This window comes from Pituophis catenifer, unplaced genomic scaffold, assembly GCF_029215685.1.
Source record: "Pituophis catenifer annectens isolate HBS135680 unplaced genomic scaffold, rPitCat1.0.hap2 SCAF_3, whole genome shotgun sequence".
NCBI classification, from domain to species: domain Eukaryota; kingdom Metazoa; phylum Chordata; class Lepidosauria; order Squamata; family Colubridae; genus Pituophis; species Pituophis catenifer.
Window position 1 is genome coordinate 189,519,822 of NW_027256883.1, and position 21,788 is coordinate 189,541,609.

At 36.0% G+C, this 21,788-nt stretch overlaps 1 protein-coding gene across 3 annotated transcripts in view; it reads left to right on the forward strand.

Annotated features, from left to right (window-relative positions):
* Window positions 1-14,886, forward strand: part of TOP1 (DNA topoisomerase I) — a 62,597-nt gene extending 47,711 nt beyond the window's left edge. For all 3 annotated transcript variants that reach the window (XM_070941699.1, XM_070941700.1, XM_070941701.1), the window contains 10 exons: window positions 5-192; window positions 1,995-2,139; window positions 2,408-2,551; window positions 3,154-3,339; window positions 4,152-4,220; window positions 5,469-5,583; window positions 5,851-5,978; window positions 9,102-9,196; window positions 10,898-11,047; window positions 13,463-14,886. In XM_070941699.1, the coding sequence (XP_070797800.1) occupies window positions 5-192; window positions 1,995-2,139; window positions 2,408-2,551; window positions 3,154-3,339; window positions 4,152-4,220; window positions 5,469-5,583; window positions 5,851-5,978; window positions 9,102-9,196; window positions 10,898-11,047; window positions 13,463-13,565 (1,323 nt within the window). In that variant the 3' untranslated portion in view covers window positions 13,566-14,886. The remainder of the gene's footprint in view (window positions 1-4; window positions 193-1,994; window positions 2,140-2,407; window positions 2,552-3,153; window positions 3,340-4,151; window positions 4,221-5,468; window positions 5,584-5,850; window positions 5,979-9,101; window positions 9,197-10,897; window positions 11,048-13,462) is intronic.
* The last annotated feature ends 6,902 nt before the right edge of the window (window positions 14,887-21,788 follow it).

Genomic DNA, 21,788 nt, shown 5'->3' on the forward strand with positions numbered 1-21,788 from the left:
CTAGAGAATTAAAGAAGAGAATGAGCGGTTATTAAAAGAATATGGTTTTTGTGTCATGGATAACCATAAGGAAAGAATTGCCAACTTTAAGATTGAGCCTCCAGGTCTCTTCAGAGGGCGTGGTAACCACCCTAAAATGGGCATGCTGAAGCGACGAATAATGCCTGAAGACATCATCATCAATTGTAGCAAGTGAGGATGGGAGACCTTGCATATTTCTAGGAAAGGGTTCTGATTAGAGAGAACAAGATTTTCACTCAAATAGCATCTCTCTCAAGTTCTATCCATAACCTCCCCTACAAGAGGAGATAATGCCAATCGTTCAAAATACACAAAACAATACCATGTCATTAGTATGTAAGGATAGTTTTTCTTTAATGTAGCGTGAAGTGTTAAAGTAACTCATACTCAGGTCAGCTTTGTAATTTATAAATGGCAACTGCAAGTGGTTATATTTACATTTTTTTTCTGTAGAAAATTTAGATCAGCTTATATTTGGACACATAGGCAAATTGTTCTAATTGTTCTAATATGCAAACTACCTTCCTGCTGCTACCATATATACACAGCTTATAAAATAAAATATTTAAAAAATAACAAAATCCATACAACTAAAATAATCACTAAAATCAAGACAAAATTACTATAATAGGTCAAAAGAGATGCAGTTTTGCCTTCTTCCTAAATACTAGGAAGGTGGGTTTGATCTGTTGGAAACGCTTTGATTCATGACCCAATGCAGTCTAAGGCCGAAGAACAGCCTGGCCACATTGCAGAAAAACTTAAGAATCATTGGTAGGTTTATGTCTGAGGAGCAGCATTTTATCTGTAATTTAACAGATTTAAAGGATTGGAGGATAGGAATGGGTAGCATTGGGCATGGAGCAAACCAAGGCATAATAGGACAAAGTCATTGTGAACCTGACTTCAACATCATTTGACTTACTGTTTTCAAAACATAATGTAATGCACTATTTACCATCTGAGGGTTTTTTAAATTTACAATTCAATCTTATTGAGACAAATAATGGCAGTCAGGCAAAGAAGGATACAGTGATCTATCCTTTCCTTATCCTTTTTGATTGCCTTCTGTGCTGCCTTGGAGAAAATGAATTCCTATGGAGTCAGAAAAGCTAGTTAGACTAATTTTGGGGAATTTAGCCATAAAGCTGTGCTAATTAGCTTAAAATTGTGCTTTGTTGGCAATATTCATATTGTTTGTTGAATAAGGTATAATGAATGACCAGGTTTACTTAGTGTGTTGCCATAATGGATAAATCCACATGTCACATTAAAGCAAAAACAAATTGACCACATTAGTGGCTTTGTGCTATTTATAAGCCCTGCTGTCAGTTTTGCTCAGAATAAATTCTCATTTATAAAATCTATTCATGAATGTATAAAATTGAGATTCACATGTTCAAGCTTGTCTGATTATTAGGCATTGAAGTCTGAATACAGACTTTTATTCATCTAGAGTTGCGAGTGGTGACCAAAGAAATTGAATGAAATACTCATAACAATAATATTAATAATCAGATAACAACATCTGCCCATCCTGGTCTTTGGGAAGGACTCTATAAGTAGATAAAAATGCCAACTGTGTGACTACCCATAATAATCCAGTCTGGTCTAATGATTAAGGCATCAGGATGGAAATCAAGAGACTGTGAGTTTTAATGCCCCTTTAGGCATTAAAACCAGCTAGGTGATTTTGGGCCAGTCACTGTGTCAGCCCAGCCATCTCACAGGCTGTTGGTTGTGGGGAAAATAGGAGGAGGGAGCATTAGGTAAGTTTGCTGCCTTGAGTTACTGATAAAAATAATAAAATAAGTATATAAATAAATAAAATGTCATAAATAGTGTATCATACTGTAGTAGTTGTTATGATGCCACTGTTCATTGTCTGAATCTTGCTGAATAATTTGCTTGCTGATTTTCTATGGCCTCCTTATGAATTTCCTGTTTTGAAAGTCTGTGTTTTTCCTTCCTAGGGATTCTAAAGTCCCTCCCCCTCCCTCTGGCCATAAATGGAAAGAGGTTCGGCATGATAACAAAGTAACCTGGTTGGTATCATGGACTGAGAATATTCAAGGATCTATTAAGTACATCATGTTGAATCCCAGCTCTAGAATCAAGGTACTTTTTGTGTCTAAACTATTTCTGTCATAACTAATATGCTTTTGGGAAAGATATATTGCACTTTTATATTTAAAAAAGAATTAAGATAAATTATTACATCTTAAATGGGGTTTTAAACTGCTTTTCCCTTCTGAAATCAGAAGTATCACTCAAAAATTAGGTCATAGCTGATCAAAATAAATGAAAAACTGTATTCCCTCTTCAAATAAGAGTCCTGCTACACTTGAGCAACCCATCATGTTGTTTCCTGTAATTTTCTTGGCAGGGTGAGAAAGACTGGCAGAAATACGAGACAGCTCGAAGATTGAAGAAATGTGTAGATAGGATTCGAAATCAATATCGAGAAGACTGGAAATCCAAAGAGATGAAAGTGCGCCAAAGGGCTGTGGCATTGTACTTCATTGATAAAGTGAGATTCTGACTTTTACAGATTCTTTTTGGTGTAAATAAACAGAACTCCTGAATCCAACTTTGGCATGAATGAGGTATAACATGTACTAGAGAAATTCTTGAAGAATGACAGGAAGGAATTTAAATGAAGAAGAACTATTATCTTGTAAAGCTGGGGACCTCATCTAACAAATAGACTGTTCAGATAAAGCTCTGCCTACTTTCCTAGAATGTACCTGTACAAATAGTTTGGCTTTTCATTTTGCAGGGTCAGAGCTGTATAGAGTATTCTGCAATAACAGCTCTGGTATTAGAGAATGAAAAACAGAATAGAAGCATCTCCTCTAGTAACCCCATGTTGTGCTTCTCTTATTTACATCAGTTTCCATGTCAGTTTATCTAAAGTGCGTATACCCATGGATCCAAGTAGTTTAAATATGCATAACTTTTAAATTAGTGTAATCCTTCTAGTGAATTTGCCTCAAATCTCATTCTGGAATTTCAAATAAATAGCTTCTTAGCTTAGTGACGTAATCTCCTGCTGATCAATTACATGATTAAAATGTTTTCATCTGTTTAAACTGATTTCTATTTTTCTGTCTCACTATTCAATATTTGTAGCTTGCTCTGAGAGCTGGCAATGAGAAAGAAGAAGGGGAGACTGCTGACACAGTGGGCTGTTGCTCCCTCCGTGTGGAACATATTAATTTGCATCCAGAATTAGATGGTCAGGAATATGTAGTAGAATTTGATTTCCTTGGAAAAGACTCCATAAGATACTATAACAAAGTACCTGTTGAGAAAAGGGTAAGGGACTCTACTAAAGAAATCCACAAACTGAGTAGCTTTATCTTTTAAATCTCTTTTATCTTTTGGTTGCTCTTCAGGTAATCATTCCACTTGATTGGGTCAATGTTTCATCAAGTTCAGCATGCATAGTGCTATAGCTTTGTATTTTGGGAAATCCTTAAAAAAGTCACAGAGGCAGGGTCACTTTACTGTGCTTTGTCTCCAGCAAATACTGATAATAAAATCCACATTTTTTTTTCTATTGAGCATGAATAATAATTGTTTTTCAGTCATAATCAGTGACATTCTTCAATATTCCCGTCTTTAGTATTTTTAATTTCAGAAACACTTATATTCCTTATGTTTACCCTCTCTTTATTTTATTACTAAGTAAAAACAAATGCTTTCATCTATTCTCATAGAAAATTGGCTCCAATACATTGATTCATCTTTAGAGTTCTGTTGTGAATCTGGGAAATTTATTAACAGTGAATTAATAGCCGCCTGACTTTTGTAACATTACAAACATAAGTAGCACGCTACACATAAAGGGACTCAAGTAAAATCTGATGTCACATATCTGGTTATGGTTTGCATAGCCATGGTTGGTTGTACACATTAGATCATCAATCTTGGTTTACAAACCACAATTCCTGGATTTGCACTTGTAGCCAAAACCAAACAGTCCATGTCATTCATAGCTTAGCAAACTCTGTGTGTCCAGAACCCATATTAATATGGTATCGGGTAATATAGTGAGGAAAGTAACATGCCAGCAGAGTCTCCTGTTTCTTCGCTTCATGTTTCTGTCCTTTGTAATTACTTTTCAGGTATTTAAGAATCTTCAGTTATTCATGGAAAATAAGCAGCCAGAAGATGATTTATTTGATAGGCTTAATGTGAGTATCTTCTTTTCCTACATTTAAAAGCTGTATGAACTACCGTAAGCTTGAAATGATGTTTCTTAAACTTTCTTCTGTGAAATTAATGCCTATTGGTTGTTCTGGTATGACTTGGCATAAGAGAGCCAGTTTGATCTAGTGGTTAAGGCACTATGCTAGAAACCAGGAGACTATGAGTTCTAGTCTTGCCTTAGGCATGAAAGCTGGCTGGATGACTTAGAGCCAATCACCCTCTTTCAGTTCAACTTCACTCCACAGGGTTGTTGTCGTAGGGAAAATAGGAGGATTATTTATAAAAAATGATGGGTTAAAAAAAGCTTTTAAAAGATGTAATGTTGAATTTAATAAAAGATACAGAGCTGCCTCAGAATACATTAGCATCATATTGTTAGCAGCCAAGTTTTGATTTTACAAAACATTGGCAAATGAAAGTACATCTGTCATTGGATCTATGGTATTCTAAAGTACAGGTAATTTAGAAGAGAATATTTGTAGCTCAGGGATAAACTGTGGGTCCTTGGTGTTTTCTGGGTTTGTTATTTTCTTGCAGATGTTTCCCTACCAAACTAGGCAACATCAACACTAACATGAGCACTGATGTTGTTACCTAGTTTGATAGTGAAAGGTGTGCAAGAAAGCAACTAAGCTCAGATAGCACAAAAGTCCACACAGGTAATTTGTCTGCACTGGGAGAAAAAATAGCAAAATGAAAAAAGCCACTCCTTTAAAGATCTTTCCAAAATGAAAACTATAGTATTTATATCTTTTTCACTGTTTTATAATGCATTTAAATAATAAGATGCAGAAGTATAGAGATCTTTGGTTATTTATGTTTCCTTTAAAATTTAAGGAAATGTTGCTATGGCTGTCGTGTATTTTATTCATTTCCACCATCCTTTTATGTTTAATAGCCATCATGTTAATATTACAAGACATCAGCAATTATCCAACTGAGTAGAAAGGAAGCAAAAGTAGAGGAGTCATCCTCTACTTTTAGGTCTGCAACTCCCATTATTTGAAAAGGTTTAGGGCCAGGTTGAATAAGAATAAATTAATGAAAATATCTGGATTATATGAAGGAAAATGCAGGCTATTGTACAACATGCCTCAACTGTACAGCTCCTCTTGTTTGGGATAAAATTACTGTTTCTGTGATTTGCACTTCCCAGTTAAATTTGTTTATATTCTTTACCATTTGTTGAATTGGTATATAATTTTTTCCTCCTTTCACCTCCCATCTTCCAGACTAGCATTTTAAATAAGCATCTTCAAGATCTTATGGAAGGGCTGACAGCTAAGGTATTCCGAACATATAATGCCTCTATTACGCTACAGCAACAACTGAAGGAACTCACAACCCGTAAGTATCTTTGAAATAGCCTGTCTCATTTTTTTCTATGTTAATTGCAATACACACACTTCACTCTTTTTTTTTAAGAGTAGTTACTCAAGATATAGACTGCATAAAGTAACTTCTGGCCTTCATAATTAGGGACGCAATTGCTATATGTGCTCAAAACTCCTTGACATTCTTTTTCAATTGTTGGAAGTTGCGTTTTTCAGTTGCTTTTCATAAATGTTCATCTTGCTATATGGAAAGAAATGTGTTTCCTTTGAATTCTTCCAGCGGATGATAACATCCCAGCAAAGATCCTATCTTACAATCGTGCCAACAGAGCTGTTGCTATTCTTTGCAACCACCAGAGGGCACCTCCAAAAACCTTTGAAAAATCCATGATGAATTTACAGACCAAGGTAATTTGACTGCTAAATTTTCAGTTAAAAGATAAACTAAGGTTAATTAACTTCTATTAACTCTTTCTTATCATACTTCTCAAAGTACTCCACAAATTGCTTGGGTTTGTTTTTACAGACTTCCCGTATATTCTATTTGGTTTTGTTACAGAAATACCTTCTTTGTGTGCATCATCATATCCAGCCATTCTAAAATCTGTGTTATCTCTGTGTCTGTAAATTTTAACTCTGCAAAACAGCAATAAGAGATGGTAAAAGCAAAATAAATTAGGTATGCACAAAGAATATGTGTAGTGGTTAAGGTGCTGAATTAGAAGCAGGAAGACTCAGTCCTCTCTCAGGCATGGAAGCCAGCCCTGATGACTTTGGGCCAGTCACTCTCTTTCAGCTCTAGATTGGGATTTAAAAAAAAATAAATCTACCAATCTGTATTGAACCAGCATGAGACATTAATTGAGCAGTGAGTTGATTTGTGATAGCAACAGCAAAATAGAGAAAATGCATTCGGTTCTCAGGACATAGTCGGTTTAGATGTGAGAGATATTCTGGCTCAGGGAAAGGCAGTTAATTATTTACATGTGTGTGTGTGTGTGCGCGCGCGTGCGTGCGCCATTATTATATATTAATTATTTGGATTAAATTATGATTTTATTGTACTTGTTTCTTAACTTGTGTTCGCCGCCCTGAGTCCTTCGGGAGAATGGCGGCATATAAATACATGTAATACATTTATATGTGTGTGTGTGTGTGTGTGTGTGTGTGTGTGTGTGTGTGTGTGTATATATATATATATATATATATATATATATATATATATATATATATATATATATATTTATATTTATATTTATATATATATATATATATATATATATATATATATATGCATATTCTTTCCAGCCAGGTTTTACCTATGTAAACTTAGTTGTTCTTCAGCCCTAGGTTCTGTGAAATCTCATTCACAAGTTCTTGGGCCCTTTTTCTGCTGCCAAACTGCAACTCTGTGTTGCTTCCTGGGAGAGTTGCAGTTTGGCAGCAGAAAAAGGGCCCAAGAACTTGTGAATGAGATTTCACAGAACCTAGGGCTGAAGAACAACTAAGTTTACATAGGTAAAACCTGGCTGGAAAGAATATGCACATAAAAGCCTATGAAAAAAGAAAAAAGATATATATATATATATATATATATATATATATATATATATATATATATATATATATATATATATATATATATATATATATATATTTATTTATTTATAAATGTTAGTTTTCACTAATTTACTGACCATGCCTTTGTGAAATCATTATATACCATTTAACAAAGAAACCACCACCCTCAGGAGCAGTTTGTGGTGTAGGACTCAGATCTCAGTTATCATGTAACAAATGGAGCAGTTTTTGCTCTGTAGCTCCAGGAGGCAAAACTTGGCGAATAAGGTGACATTTTAAGAAAATTGTTATTTTGAAGTGGGGGGAAATGGTAACGGCTGTTTGACAGTGTAATAATATTTCTCTGGAGGATTAGCTCTTTTCTACTATTTAAGCAGAAGCTAAAGAGCCATCTTGCAGAGTAGCTACAATCAGAGTTATTTATTCTGTATGATGATATTAGATTTTGATGGCCTCCAAAGTCTTTTAATTCTAAAAAGTATATAAGTGCCTTAATGTAGTGTTTAGAAACCTGGCTCTTCCCCCTCCCCAAGGTGAAATCTGTAGAACTTTGTTCTCTGATTAAGACAAGAGGGAGATTGAGGGGCCATAATTCCAGGGAATTTGCTTGGTCTGCCTGGACGGAGGACAGTTCATGGTGCCTCATGATGCAGATCTACTTTCCCAGATTAAGGCAATGGCCACTGGTACCTTTTAGCAGATTTGATTGATATACCAACTATGTCCTTGCCTGGGTAATGATGACTTTAAAACTGTGGTGGGGGTGCTGGTAGTCTATAATAATGTGTTCCATGCGGATTACCCTTGTGTTTGATTAAGAACTCAGTAGTCAGGTGATCTTGGGAAGAATGCAAAGAGACTGTTATTGTTATACTGATGCCTGGACTGATATAAAGTGCTGCACAGTCAATTTGTTTCTGGAGAAAAATGATCAAAATGATAGTTACTTAGATCCAAGCTGTCTGAGAGAATACCCCCATGTTTATTGATACCATTTGAAGAGATACACTGGTTGTGAGCTTGTTTAGCAGTGACCTGAGACTGAGCCTTTGGGAATTGGAGAGTTGCTGCTCCAGCTCTTTGGAATGCACCGCATGAAAGTTAAGGGACTTAATATTATCTTTTTAAAGAGCCATTTAAAGCACATATTTTTGTATGGGGTTTAATCATTTTAATTATTAATTTTATTGTTTACCTGATCATTTTAATTGCTATTTTAACTATTTTAATGTGTAATGGGACACCTTGGTAGCTGATAATACATTCTTTTTTTTCTTAACTTTTTTAGCAAGTGCAGTGTCTGCTTTTTCCAGGTCAACCGAGTGTTGATTCATTGTTTGATAGAAATTGATCAACCAACTTGTTGCTAGAGACTGCCATTCTGGGCTAAGAGAGAGAGTGACTGGCCCAAAGTGCCCCAGCCACCTTTTATGCATAAGGCAGGACTTGAACTTACAGTCTCCTGGTTTCTAGCCTGGCATTTTAACTATTAAAACAATTCTCTAGTTTAATGAGCATCATAAGACTTAGAATCTTGCTATCCATGTTTTCTACTGTAGTGGATCTGTATAAACCTCCCAAAAACACAGCCTATTGCAATTTTGGGCCTCCTCCACACTATTATAAAATTTAGATTCATTGCAAAACAAAACCATTATCATTTCTGCCCATGAAAAATCATAGTTTATCCACTTTAGGGTACTGTAAACAGCTATTATTTGTGCTCTTCAAGTATCTTTTTAAATTTCAAAAATTAAACAATAAATAAATATTAGGCTTTATTATTCATGAGATATAAGATGGATTCTTGAGAGTTTTATTTTCTCCTAGATATTGTGTTACAGAATCTGAAATTAGAGTCTTTAAAAAATAGTTATCTAAATGTTTCAGCTTTTCAATTGTAATTCCTTCCCATATCTATACTATGGTTTATTTGTTTGCATGATCTAGATTGATGCCAAGAAGGAACAGTTGGCTGACGCCAAGAGAGAACTAAAAAGCGCCAAAGCTGATGCCAAGATCCGAAGGGATGAGAAGTCTAAAAAGTAAGTCTGACTGCTCTGACGTAGCCACATTTGCAAGTATTTCCTTATTTCATATTGGTCCCAAATGAAACATCTTTTAAAATGTCTGTTATTTGAATATTTATTCAGCTTTTGAATGTGCTGTTTCAGATCTTGGCCTGCAATTTTGTGCTTATTGATCTGAGCAAGGAGTCTTCCTTCTGAATACATTCATTCAGGTTGCCTTGCTCTTTTACATCTGTTCCCAGCACTGCATGTAAAAAGTTTCCTAGGCAAGGTATAAAGTAGAAGTCTCATGCTACAGAGTTTTATCCCCTTCATCTGGCCAGCCTAGCCATGTGAAGAGCTCATTAAAGGCAGCTTTTTCTTCATGTGTGTAAAGGGCAATATTGTTAAGCAATGGGATGTGACATTGTTAAACTGCTAGAGAATAGGTTTTCTTCTTTCCTTATATGGTTCTGATTGCAAGGGCAGTGAACATTCATGTAGGACTGATTAAATAAATACTTGGATACACAAGAGTCACAAGACATCAAAAGATATCACTGGCAACTGTCCTGCACATTTGAGCCAGCAGCATTTCACCCTTCTTATATCAAGTAGAAAGATGCCCAGGTATGTCTGGAAAGATGCTTCAACTTTAGGGTATACTAGACATCTGACTTGTTGGGTCATTGTTTCAGAGAGATTCCTTACCTAAACAGAAATAGAAAGACCACAGGTGGGCAAAAAAAACAAGTGAGAGTGGAAGCTACTTCCAACTTCCCAACAGTTTGATCACTACTGACCATAACTCTGGTGGCTGATGGCAGGACCAGTCTACCCAGGCTATGGAAGGCTCGGGTAGAACCAATCTATTAAATCTTCAGACAGCAACATGGTAGTGCAGCAGCACTGAAGTGGCCACAAATTTGTCAAATTTCAATCCCACGAGTTATGGCTCCTGGATTTTGGGCGTAGAATTGTGGGTTGCCCATTTGAGGTCCATTGGTTCAAAACATGTTGCCCTTTGATGCACTATTTCATCCAATTGAAGGTTATAGATTTTTAGTAATATATAGATTTCTCATGACTCCAAGAAATCAGTAATATACACATTGCTCTCCCTTGGCAGATTTCCCTCATATCTGTACTGTTCAAAAACATACATCAGAATTGGCTAATCAGATTATGAGCAACATTTTATCTATAGTAAGATAATTCATTATTCCTTGCTTTAGCTATCATATTAATATCAGGTACACATATTATCAGTTTAAAAAATCTATACAAAAGAACAAATTAAAGCAATAGCCATGGTTTTCCTAGTGTCTGCAATTTAAGCATCCTGCAAAAGCTGGAACTTTAACATGGACATTTGTTGGAATGAAGCCCAGAAGGCCTTTGATTCAATTTCCTTCCCAACCAAGGTCTTTCTGGGCCACTTTGGATAAGTCATCTTATCTGCCCATTGTATCTATATAAGGGACATAGTCCCGACCTACCGTAAACTCTGATTTGGAGACCATGGGAAATAAGCATTGTTAAGCATTCTACACTTCTAGTACAGGGAAATGACGATAATCCCTTCTCAGTTCTGCACAAGAGTAAACTTAACATGTGCTTAGCAGTCCACTTAAGGGATTTTTTTTCCTGCATGGATACCTAATTCTTCTTAATGAAATACATTTCAAAAAGTTACTTAATGTTCTCACCTGTTTTATTTATTCTCATCTTTTACAGGACTGTGGAAACTAAGAAGAAGGCTGTACAAAGGGTGGAGGAACAGCTGATGAAGCTGGAAGTTCAAGCAACAGACCGAGAGGAAAACAAGCAAATAGCCTTGGGTACCTCCAAACTAAATTATCTGGATCCTAGAATTTCTGTTGCTTGGTAAGTTCTTGTTTGAGAAAGGAGGATAATACTTTGAAGTAAATTAGGCTTATGTTTTCTAGGTTTGAAGGTCCTTGTTTGCTTTTGTTCATATTTGGTTTTCCAAGACAGTTCAAAAGGCTGATTCAATCTGTATGACACCTACATCTGGTAGGGGCAGAATAAGATTCTGGGAAGTAGAATTTGGATGAACATTTTCTTGTAGGGATAAAAGCAGCATGTTAAAGCAAAGAATTTTGTTGTGGGTGGGGTGTTTTTATTGTGCCAAAATATTCAAAGAAGTGCTCTACATCTAGTCAAAAATGGTGTATCAAACAAAATAGTATATCTGGTTTGCACAAAAGAATGCCATTAGTATTGCTCTTAACTGTGGGAACCTTCTAAAGTTCAAAATAAGTTCAGGAGAAAAAGAAGATGGGTCAAGCAGGTGTATTTACTTATTCTGAAGAAAAAATGCTTCATATTGTAGTATAAAAAGAAGGTAACAGTTGAATGATGCCCTTGAGGGTTTTTTTAGTCACAGAACAGGCAAAACTCATAATAGTCCTCTTACTTACTTCTCACTTACTTACTTACAACTGGATTAAAGTTTCTGTGTGCCCCAGCCCTGTGTTCCAGTTTAAAAATATGATGTTGCCTAAAAACTAGAAGATTGTTTGATGCATCTGTTTGTATTTCTTCAAACATTTTAGACAGTGTACATCCTTAAAACAGAAACGGTATACCATACTTTCCGGAGTATAAGATGCACTCTTCCCCCCCCCCCCCCCGCCTAAAAGAGGGTGGAAATGTTGGTCATCTTATACACTGAATACAGTCATTTTTGGCCTCCCGAAACCCCACCCTGTGCTTACTGTTTTCACCAAAAACGGGGGCTGGGGAGGGCAAAAACAGCCCCCAGGAGCACTCTACAGGCCTCTCAAACCCTCTGCATGCCCTGTTTTTGCAAAAAAAACAAGCTGTTTTTGGCCTCCCAAACCCCCGTGTCATGTTTTTGCCCTCCCCGGCCCCCACAATCACTCCGCAGGCCTCCCAAACCCTCTGCATCTCTTTTTTTTTTTTTTTTTTTTTTTTTTTTTTTGCAAAAAACACCTTTTTTTTTATTTTTTTTACAAAAACGGGACATGCAGAGTCTTTGGGAGGCCTACAGAGTGCTTCTGGGGCCTATGGAGAGCAAAAAAAATTTTTTTGTTATTTACCTGTTCAAAATCTTGGTGCATCTTATACTCCATTGCATCATATAGTCTGAAAAATACCATAAATAAGTTACCTATAAATAACACCAGTTAGTAATTTATCATCACCCATTATGTAGTCCTTTCTGCTTCAGATTCTCTGCAAAAAGCAGGTTTTATAATTTTGACCTTTTGAGCAAACTGTGTTAGAGCAAAGAAAGCCATCTACTTAGTGTCCTGCCCTCTTAAGATTCAGATGCAGCATGCTTGCTTAGGCAAATTCTACTTGGAGCAGACAATTCTGGCAGTAAGTAGGACGTCTCTCTCGTAACATAAAGAGAAAAGCACAAACCTGAAAATAGAGATCCTACTCAAATCAAGAGTAAGGAACGATACAAAGAAGGAGTTGCAAATATTGACTTGCATGTTCTGAAGATTCAGGAAACCACAGGCCATGTAGGTATCATGTGTTGAAGTCACATCAAGGCCTTATTCTGATGATAGTTACAAAATTTTTAAAAATGGAAAATACTACATTGAGCATAAGGATAGGGATTTGGTCATGCTTGCTTTCTAAATTTAATAGCCTTTTTCATCAGACTCCTAGTTTGTTGACTGCATTTGAACTTTAACCTTGGATGGTAACAATATATGCTGTACAAAACACACATGATTAAGAACTGTAGAATACCTTCCATCAGGGCTGTGGATTGGCTGACTCAAGAGAGAGAGAGAGATAATATATATATATATATATATATATATATATATATATATATATATATATATATATATATATATATATATGTCACAATTTATTATATGCTTTATATAATAAATTATAAAGATTATAAAATTTAAAATCAGGAATGGACATAGATCCTTCTACAGGTATAGGAGTATCTTCTAGTGATCCACAGTTAAGTATAATGAGAGGGTTAGCAACAAGTCATAAATTTGCCCATGTATATCTTAAATATTAGAGTTTCAATATTAGAAGCTTTTGCGCCTACTCTCTATGAATGCCTATTTTACAGTGTCCCCTAAGATTTCAGGCAAGATTTTAAGAACTGGTATTAGACATGATCAAGTCACTCCATCATGTATATATTATAGATTTGGAAAGTGTATCTCTGAAATTTTGACTTGTTTGAGAGTACAATACTTGTGTTTTGTTGTCATCAACTGTTTCTGATTTGTCTCTATTTCTCCCTCTCTCCCCACCCCTTCCAATTTTAAGGTGCAAGAAATTTGGAATACCGATAGAGAAAATATATAATAAAACTCAGCGAGAGAAATTTGCCTGGGCAATTGACATGGCAGATGACGACTACGAGTTTTAATATGATTTTAATGGGATGGATTTTATGGAAGAAAATAGCCTGATTTTAGGGAGATTGATAAACTGTGAGCCTTACTTGTTCTTTATATTGGGGGGCGGGGGGGTGTCAGAGGGGAAAGTGAGTGATGAAATACCCAACATCTTTGAGTAAAGATATGCTTGGAAATATTGTAGAGGAGCCAAGACAGTTGTCCTATGGACAACTTATTTAAATCTGTTTCAGAGACCTAAATTCTAGCTGTATGGTTGTGTTTTATCTCTGGAGTACAGTAAGGACAAGTGAATGGAGGAATTTGTTAATGTTCTACCTGACAAATTTGCCATTACATTGACGAGCTTGAAAATCATTATCTACTGTATACAGAATCCAATGAGATATTGATATGTTTTTACAGTTAGGGTTTTGCAATAACTTCTATATTTTAATAGAAAATGGACTCCTTAATTTCTCCCCACCCCACCCTCATTAATTTAACACAACTGAAGCCCTTAGCACACTGGTTTTGGCCACAATGGTCCTGGAAACACCCTGTTGTTTTCATTTTTACTTGTCACCATCATGGTAATGAAACCTAGAATTAAAAATGCAACATCTCTTCAAAGCAAAGCATGATGGGAAGATCCTTCCTGACTTGAGTGTTACTTCTTTTGTTAATGTGAATTTTTAGTACTTTTAATTATTTTAAAATATTTAAACATTTTTTTTCTTCTTGATCTTAAAGATCATGTAGATTTGCAGAAGATAGGAGGGAAAGGGCTGGGGAGGGTTAATAGATTATGAGTACAAACAAATTTGTGACAAAATGTATTCCCATCATACTTTGTTCTGAGTACATTATATATATATATATGTATAGATATATATATGAGAAATATCCACATTTGTGGGTTTTGTTTTGTTTTTCCTATGGCAGATTTTTTTTCTCCCCCCACCTTTTTTTTTTTTTTTAATAAAAAAGCCTTTCTGCTCTCTTTTACTTGAAAGATTTTATTGTGTAAAAAGAACTTTCACAGGTCAATAAAATTTTGAGGGAAGTGAGCTTTGGTCCAGAAAAAAAAATTAAAAAAAAAAATCAAGATTTAGGGCTTTTATTTTTTTCTTTTGTAATTGTGTACAAAAAATAATAAAAAAATAAAGCAGAATTTTAATGTGAACCCTTTTTTGCTATAATCCATTAGTTTTAGAAGTATTGTTAGCTTAATGTGGTGTAAAGGCAAGTTTCCCCGCAGTCTCTCCTTGACAAGTATCTTCTATTTTTATCATGAATTCCCTTTTAATCAATTGTAGGTTATTTAAAATAAATTCCTACAACTTAACACAATGCCAGCATCCGTGTGTTCTTGTACCCAGAAGGTCACTGGTTGGCTGCAAACCAAGAGCTGCAAAATTCTTTGTGGGGAAGAGGTGTTCCAGAATGGATTGCCCCCAAAAATTTGGGTGAAGACTAGAAGTGAGGGAGAAATTGGGTTAACTCATCTTTTTGTTTAAATTCTCCCAATTCCCTCTTAACCAAATAGGCTTCCTTCGGCATTTATATTTCTGTGAGTTTGGTGATAGTTTTCAAATTTTAAAAATGTGTATTAATTAAAAGTAGCTTCAAAATATACTCTGAAATGAAGAAAATACTGTTTACTAGACATGCATACAAATGTCAGTGCTATTTGTGAACTGTTCAGAAATTGATGCTGAAATTGGATGGAATGAGTTTCATGCAAGAAGATGAGAAACTGAAAGTAACAGATTTGCTCATTTAGTTGAGTAGTCCAGTTCCCATTGGCTTTCAACATTACCTAGATTATATTTCTTGGACTTCATGTATAGTTCTGCATAAATGACAGAACTCTGTATGTTCATAGCTTTTTACTTAGGTTTGTATCCACAGCTATGGTTGTTTTGGGAGTGAGAGAAGAGCATCTGTTCTTTACCAATTGAAAACCAAAAACAATGCCTTAAAAAGAAACTTCAAATGATCCCATCTATATCAACAGCAAAAGCATTTAGGCTTACATAACGCCCCATATAGCACTCTGGACAGTTTGCAATTTGAGCATTATTTACATATCACCCCAAACAATGTGGGCAGTTTGCCTGCAATACATCACTTTAATCAGTGTGCCACCAATAATAGGCAAGGGTTGGATGTTCTTAACCTGAAGACTGCTTGTACATCTAATTATTTAAATCAAATCTTGACTAACATTCAATTTTCTATTTAATAAATTAAAAAACAAATCTGCCTGCTAGCCTATGGCCATAATGCTTTGGTTCATCTCAATTTGCATTTAGAAACCACATATTAAAATGGCATTTTCAGTATTATCAAGTAGATGATAAAAAAAATCAGTAGGAGTCTACTACCAGATTATTTCTGATTTTTTGCCATCATAGATTAATATGGTTTTCCTACAATGAGTAGGATAAAGAAATACTTACATAGAAAGAATTGCAAAGGTAGGTTTACAAAGCAAACAAATGTGGTTTTGCCCCATTTCTTCGCATTTATGTACAAACAAATCATTTAATATAAAGAACAGCATGTTCTTAACATAGTACTTTGTGTTGTTTAGTTTGATCTGTTTGTAGGAGTCAGAATTTCATTTAAAAAATACTTAATTACCAAAATGGACAAATGGGATGAGTACGAGGAAAGGAAACTAGATACTAAAGAATGACGAAGACATCTGTATCCTTGAGTATTAGAAACCTTGCTTTTTCTATATATATAAAGGCTTTCTTACTATTTTCAGCAGCTAAAACCACCTGATAAATATAGGTGTGCAGTCCTTATTTAGAGAGACTGTCATTTAACAACTGTTCACACTAAAGATGGTGATGAAAAAGTAATTTCGCGACCAAGGCTCACATTTGCAATCTTTGCAGGTACAAAAGCAAAAGAAAGCTGCACTAAGATCAGAAGCACAGTCACAGTTTCACTTAGCAACTGCTTTGTTTAATGACCAAATTGCTAATCGCAACTGTGGTCACTAAATAGGACTACCATACAGTAATTTTGCACATATAGGTAGGTAAGTTTCTTCCTCTGTTTTTATTCTTTTAGCTATTTATTCAATTAATTCAATGTAGACACCAACCAACTCCAAAATGACTCTTGAGAAGTTCACAAATAATGTTAGCCTTCTCAGGTTGACCAGACGAGAAGCCAGCCAGAAGGACTAGCTCTATATTAGAAGTTAACATTAACAGAATCTTGCAAGTCTGAAAGTATTTTTCCCTTCCTCTCCTTTTGCTCTCTAAACTAGGGAAAACCCCTTCTGAAAGATTTCCCACAGTTATCTCCTTTTGGGGGCAGAGAGATACTTCAGATAATGAGAGAGATACTTCAGATATTGTCTAGTCTATGACTCTGCTACTGGTTTCCCACATACCATTACAAATAATGAAATCAAAACCAAGATGGGATCACAATACATAATATAAATTTAATAAATCAATAAAACAACAATACAAAGACAAGGGGCACACTCGACAAAGGGCTCCATCCATCACATACCAAAGTCTTCAAAACTTTAAAGAATACAAGTAGTCTTCAATTTATAACACTTCATTTAGTGACCATTCAAATTTACGGCACTGAAAAAAGTGACATGACTGTTTTTTGTATTTACGACCATTGCAGCAGCCCCATGGACATATGATCAAAATTCTGATCAACTGGTTCATATTTATGATGGTTGTAGTGTCTTGGGGTCATGTGATCACCTTTTGTGACCAAACGAAGAGTTGATAGGAAAGCCAAGTTCACTTAACCACGTTATTAACTGCAGTGATTCACTTAACAACTGGCAAGAAAGGTCGTAAAATGGGGCAAAATTTGCTTAACAAATGTCTTGCTTAGCAACAGAAATTTTAGGCTCAATTGTGGTCATACATTGAGGAATATCTTTACCAGCAAGATGGGACCACACACATTTCAAGGTGAACTTATTCCAAAGGGCAGATACTGCAACAGGGAAGGCACACTTCCTGGGTGTTTATTGGTCTCTTCATTGAAAAGACTTGGAGAGTTCCAACTGCCAGCACACACTGGACAGACTGAAACCAAGAAAGCTAGGCAATCTCTCAGCCTGGCCCTGTGCTATGTAAGATTTTACAGCTAATAACCAGCACCTTGAATCACACTCAAAAGCAGACCTGCAGCTAGAGTAAGTTTTCACATTGGCATACCAAGACATGCCCATAACTGCCCGTGTCACTGCATTCTGGGCCAATGAAGCTTCCTGGTGCCTTGCAAAAGCTTGTCTCGGGTACGATGTATTGCAGTACCCAAGTCTTAAGGTAAGTAGGGCATGAGTGACAATCTGAAGGGCATCCTAATTCAGAAAAGGATGCCACTGGTTCATTGGAGCCGAGCAAAGCCCCCCTCCCTTGACTTCAACTGCCACCTGTTTAAGCAAGAGTTGTGAGTCGAAAAGGCCTCCAGATGGCACACCACTTCTAAGTATGGGACATCTAAGACTGGATTGAAAATCTTCAGATGCAGGAGATCCTAACTTCCACAGATACTTTATCTTGGTAAGATTGAGTTGGTTCCTTTCCATCCAGGCCTTCTCAGCCTCCATTGGTCAGCCCCAGTTAAATGGTATAATTGGGTATCATTGGCATATTGAATATATGAACTTCAAACCAACAAATGACCTCACCCGGTAGCTTCATGTAAATGTTAAAGAAGAGGGGGCAGATGGTGGTAAACCTGAAGAGCGGCCTAGGGCAGGGGTCTGCAACCTTAAACACTCGAGCCATTTGGACCCGTTTCCCACAAAAGAAACCGGGAGGAACAAAACCTGGGTGGCCGTGGCCAACTCGACATCACTCACTCCAACCCAGTCACATGACACACACACACCAGCCACGCCTACCCAGTTTTTGTGGAGCAAGAAAATGTTACCTACATGATAAGTCTAATGTTCTGTTCTTGCTTCATCACTGCTGTTTCAGCTTGTCATAACAGAATATTTGGGAGCAATGGTGTAAATGTAGAAAATATGTCCCATGGTGGGATTAGGGATCAGGCATTGATAAGAAATTTTGTATGTTATTGTAAGACTAATTAATAGTGTTCCAGGTTTCTGATGGAGCATGATATATTCCTACCACAGAATAAGTTTTTCTTGTTGCAAACTTACGTTGCTTCTGCAGACCTCAAGCTGTGTTTGTGATCTCTCCAGAGATAACCTCCAGTTGGACTATTTTAAGCAGTATAATTTCCTGTGAAATTGATTTTATCTTGCCAATTTTAAGCACACATGCAGACCCGCTAGAGGTGAAGAACTTTATCTAATCTGTTTGGTACACTACAGGTATTCTTCAAATGAATTTAGCAAGTGCAGCCCAGGAGTTCAGCATTTAGCCTTCAGAAAAACATACTAGCGGATACATGAATTCCAATTTTTCTACCCAACTACAATCATTCTAACAGACCGATTTTATTTTTTTAACCTGGATGGATTTACTTAGTCTTACAACAGTTGTTTCTGATTCTGTCCCAGTTTATTACAAATAGAAAATTTGTGGAGTTTCTAGCTCATCCAAGTTCCTGCTGTTGTTCCAACACCCTTGTGGGCATCACGTTTTCCTGCTGGAGAGCCGTTTTGTCTTACCCTGCTTGGCTCAAGTCAACCACTAAAAAGGAATTAATGCAATTTCTAACTATCTTAAGAATCAGCATCTTGTTATTGTAGTTTCCACTGTGTCTTACTGTATGTGTTATTTAAAATTTATTTATATCTTGAGTTTTCCCAGTACAACAACATACTAAGTTCATAGCTGTTATGTAAAAGCATCCAGTTGGAATGTTATTGACATGTTATTGTGCAACAATTACAATTCACTGGACTGATGTTCTTTGTATCTAACTATCATATCAGTCAGCTAAGGGTGTGAGACAAGGTTCAGGATGTTCTCTAGGAGTTCTTGACTCACAAAGAAATGGCAATGCTGAATGCATTTCATTTTTAGATTGATTTATGAATGGGATAATAACGGATTGATTTCTAGTTCCTAGGTAAAAGGACTGTAAGATGGAAAGGATGGTAAAGTATCTGGGCATTTTCATACAATCAGCTACAAAAAAGGACACTTTCCTTGATATAGTAGTCACAGCAGAAGCAGTAGAAGGAAGATATTATAAATAGCACTTAAACTTGTACAGTGTTCCATAGTGCTTTACAGCACTCTGTAAGCAGTTTACAAATGTCATATTACTCTGAACAATCTAGATCCTCGTTTGACCGACCTTGGAAGGATGGAAGCCTGAGTCAATCTTGAGCCAGTCAGGATTGAACTTCTGGCAGTGAGCAGTTAGCTTGCAATATTGCATTCTAACCACTGTGCCATCATGGCTCCTGTAAAAGAGTAAATCGTGTAAATTCTAGTTCTCTGTTAGGCACAGAAGCTAGCTAGTGACTTTACCAGTCATTCTCTCAGCCCTAGAATGAGAGGTCAAAAAAACCCATCCAACTAACCCATCCTGGATGAGTGATGGTAACTATGTGTCTGGACCATAATGAACATGGGATTTGGAAGGATGTTCCAAAGATTTCTTTCATTTAATAATCAAAAACATAGTTGCCTTTTCTTAATTAGATTTGATTAGATAAATTGTTTTCTTTTGTCAGGTTGAGGATTGGTTATTATCTTGTGGTTGTTATTTTGCAACAGGCAGGTTAACAATTATACATGACTGATGTCCTGTATTTGGACACACACCCTTGAATTTTTATGTTAAATAAAGACCTACTCTGGTGCAAACCAGGAGTGACCGAGCCTGGTGGGAATGATTTTGAGTTGGGAAAACAAAGAGAAGTGGGGTATTTTAAAAGGAATGGAGACAATCAGTCTCTGAAATGTTTACATTGTTCTTCCATAGTGTGCCTCTTTCTTCTTACAAGTTTCTTTTTGTTCTATTTCCAATGCTGTTTTGCAATTGGCTGGGCATTTTCCAATGCTACAAGAAAGGTGGTGTTTAATAAAATAAATCTTTTCTCCATTCCAAAATGCATGCTGACTTTTACATGAGCCAGAGAGGAAACTTTGTTATTTTTAAATTGTTAAAGGTTTATTTTAAGATACCATAGGGAAAAATGAATTTCTGCTTCTTGAATGTAGGATTCCTGTCTCACACCCTTTTTTCTCTGCCACATATTTGTTTGCTAATTTTTAAATTTTATCTCTAGCTGACAAACAGAAAGAACTTTAAAATATTATATTTGTGTAAGAAAAGAGGAAGGTTTAATTTGTTGTATCCATTACCAATGGCTAGGAAATGGCACTAGGAGACTAACTGCACTCCTATCTATCTCTGTGTACTACTTGAAAGCATCTGGATGACAAATGTGTAAAAATGTACAGTATTTTGAACTAGATGAGATTTTGGCATGATACAGTAGGACTGTTTAACACATTTCACTGCACAGTAGTAAATATTGATACTTCATCATAAAGCACTCATTTTTACTTTACCGTAATTTTGGTTTTGACCTAAGCAGAATCTGAAATCATTGATGGAAGTTCAGGAGATATTGTTTAATGCAGAGTTTATGTGGTTTTAATATATCTGTAATGTACAAGCATTTTGATAATTGCCACCTTAGATCATCTGTATCAGAAACTGTCTTCAGTGTGTGCTTTCAGCGCACATTGTAAAAATTACTGTACTGTACAGAAATGGAAAACAGACATTTTCAAATTTGAAAGTTCATTGGAAAGCTTATCTAGCATTTATTCAATTCCATTCCAACATATTAAGATTATCTTCATTCAAGTTATATCTCTCCCCTTTCTTCTTAGTTTCAAAGACACACATTTAATTTCATTAATTCATGCTCTTTGCCATTTACTCCTCTTGCATTCCAAGTTGAATCTTCCATGTGTTAGGATCATAATCTGATATTGACCTCTGCTTCTCATCATGGCTTTAATCAATCATGTTTTACACATATTTGTTAGCAAAATGGATTAGGTGTTGACTATATTTCCATCCTTAGGTCATTTCTGCACTATTTGTAGCATCTTCTGGAGTCATCCAACCATAATTGTGCCAAAATAACAGTAATAAAGATAGGACTTACACTACTTCAGCAGCAGCTTGGTAATGTTAGGAAGTCTATCTAAGTCACTAATACAGAAATGGCCTTAACTGAACTCATGACACAAGCAGTATTCCTCGCTAATAATAAAGACCATCAGTACCTGACAGTTTTTTTG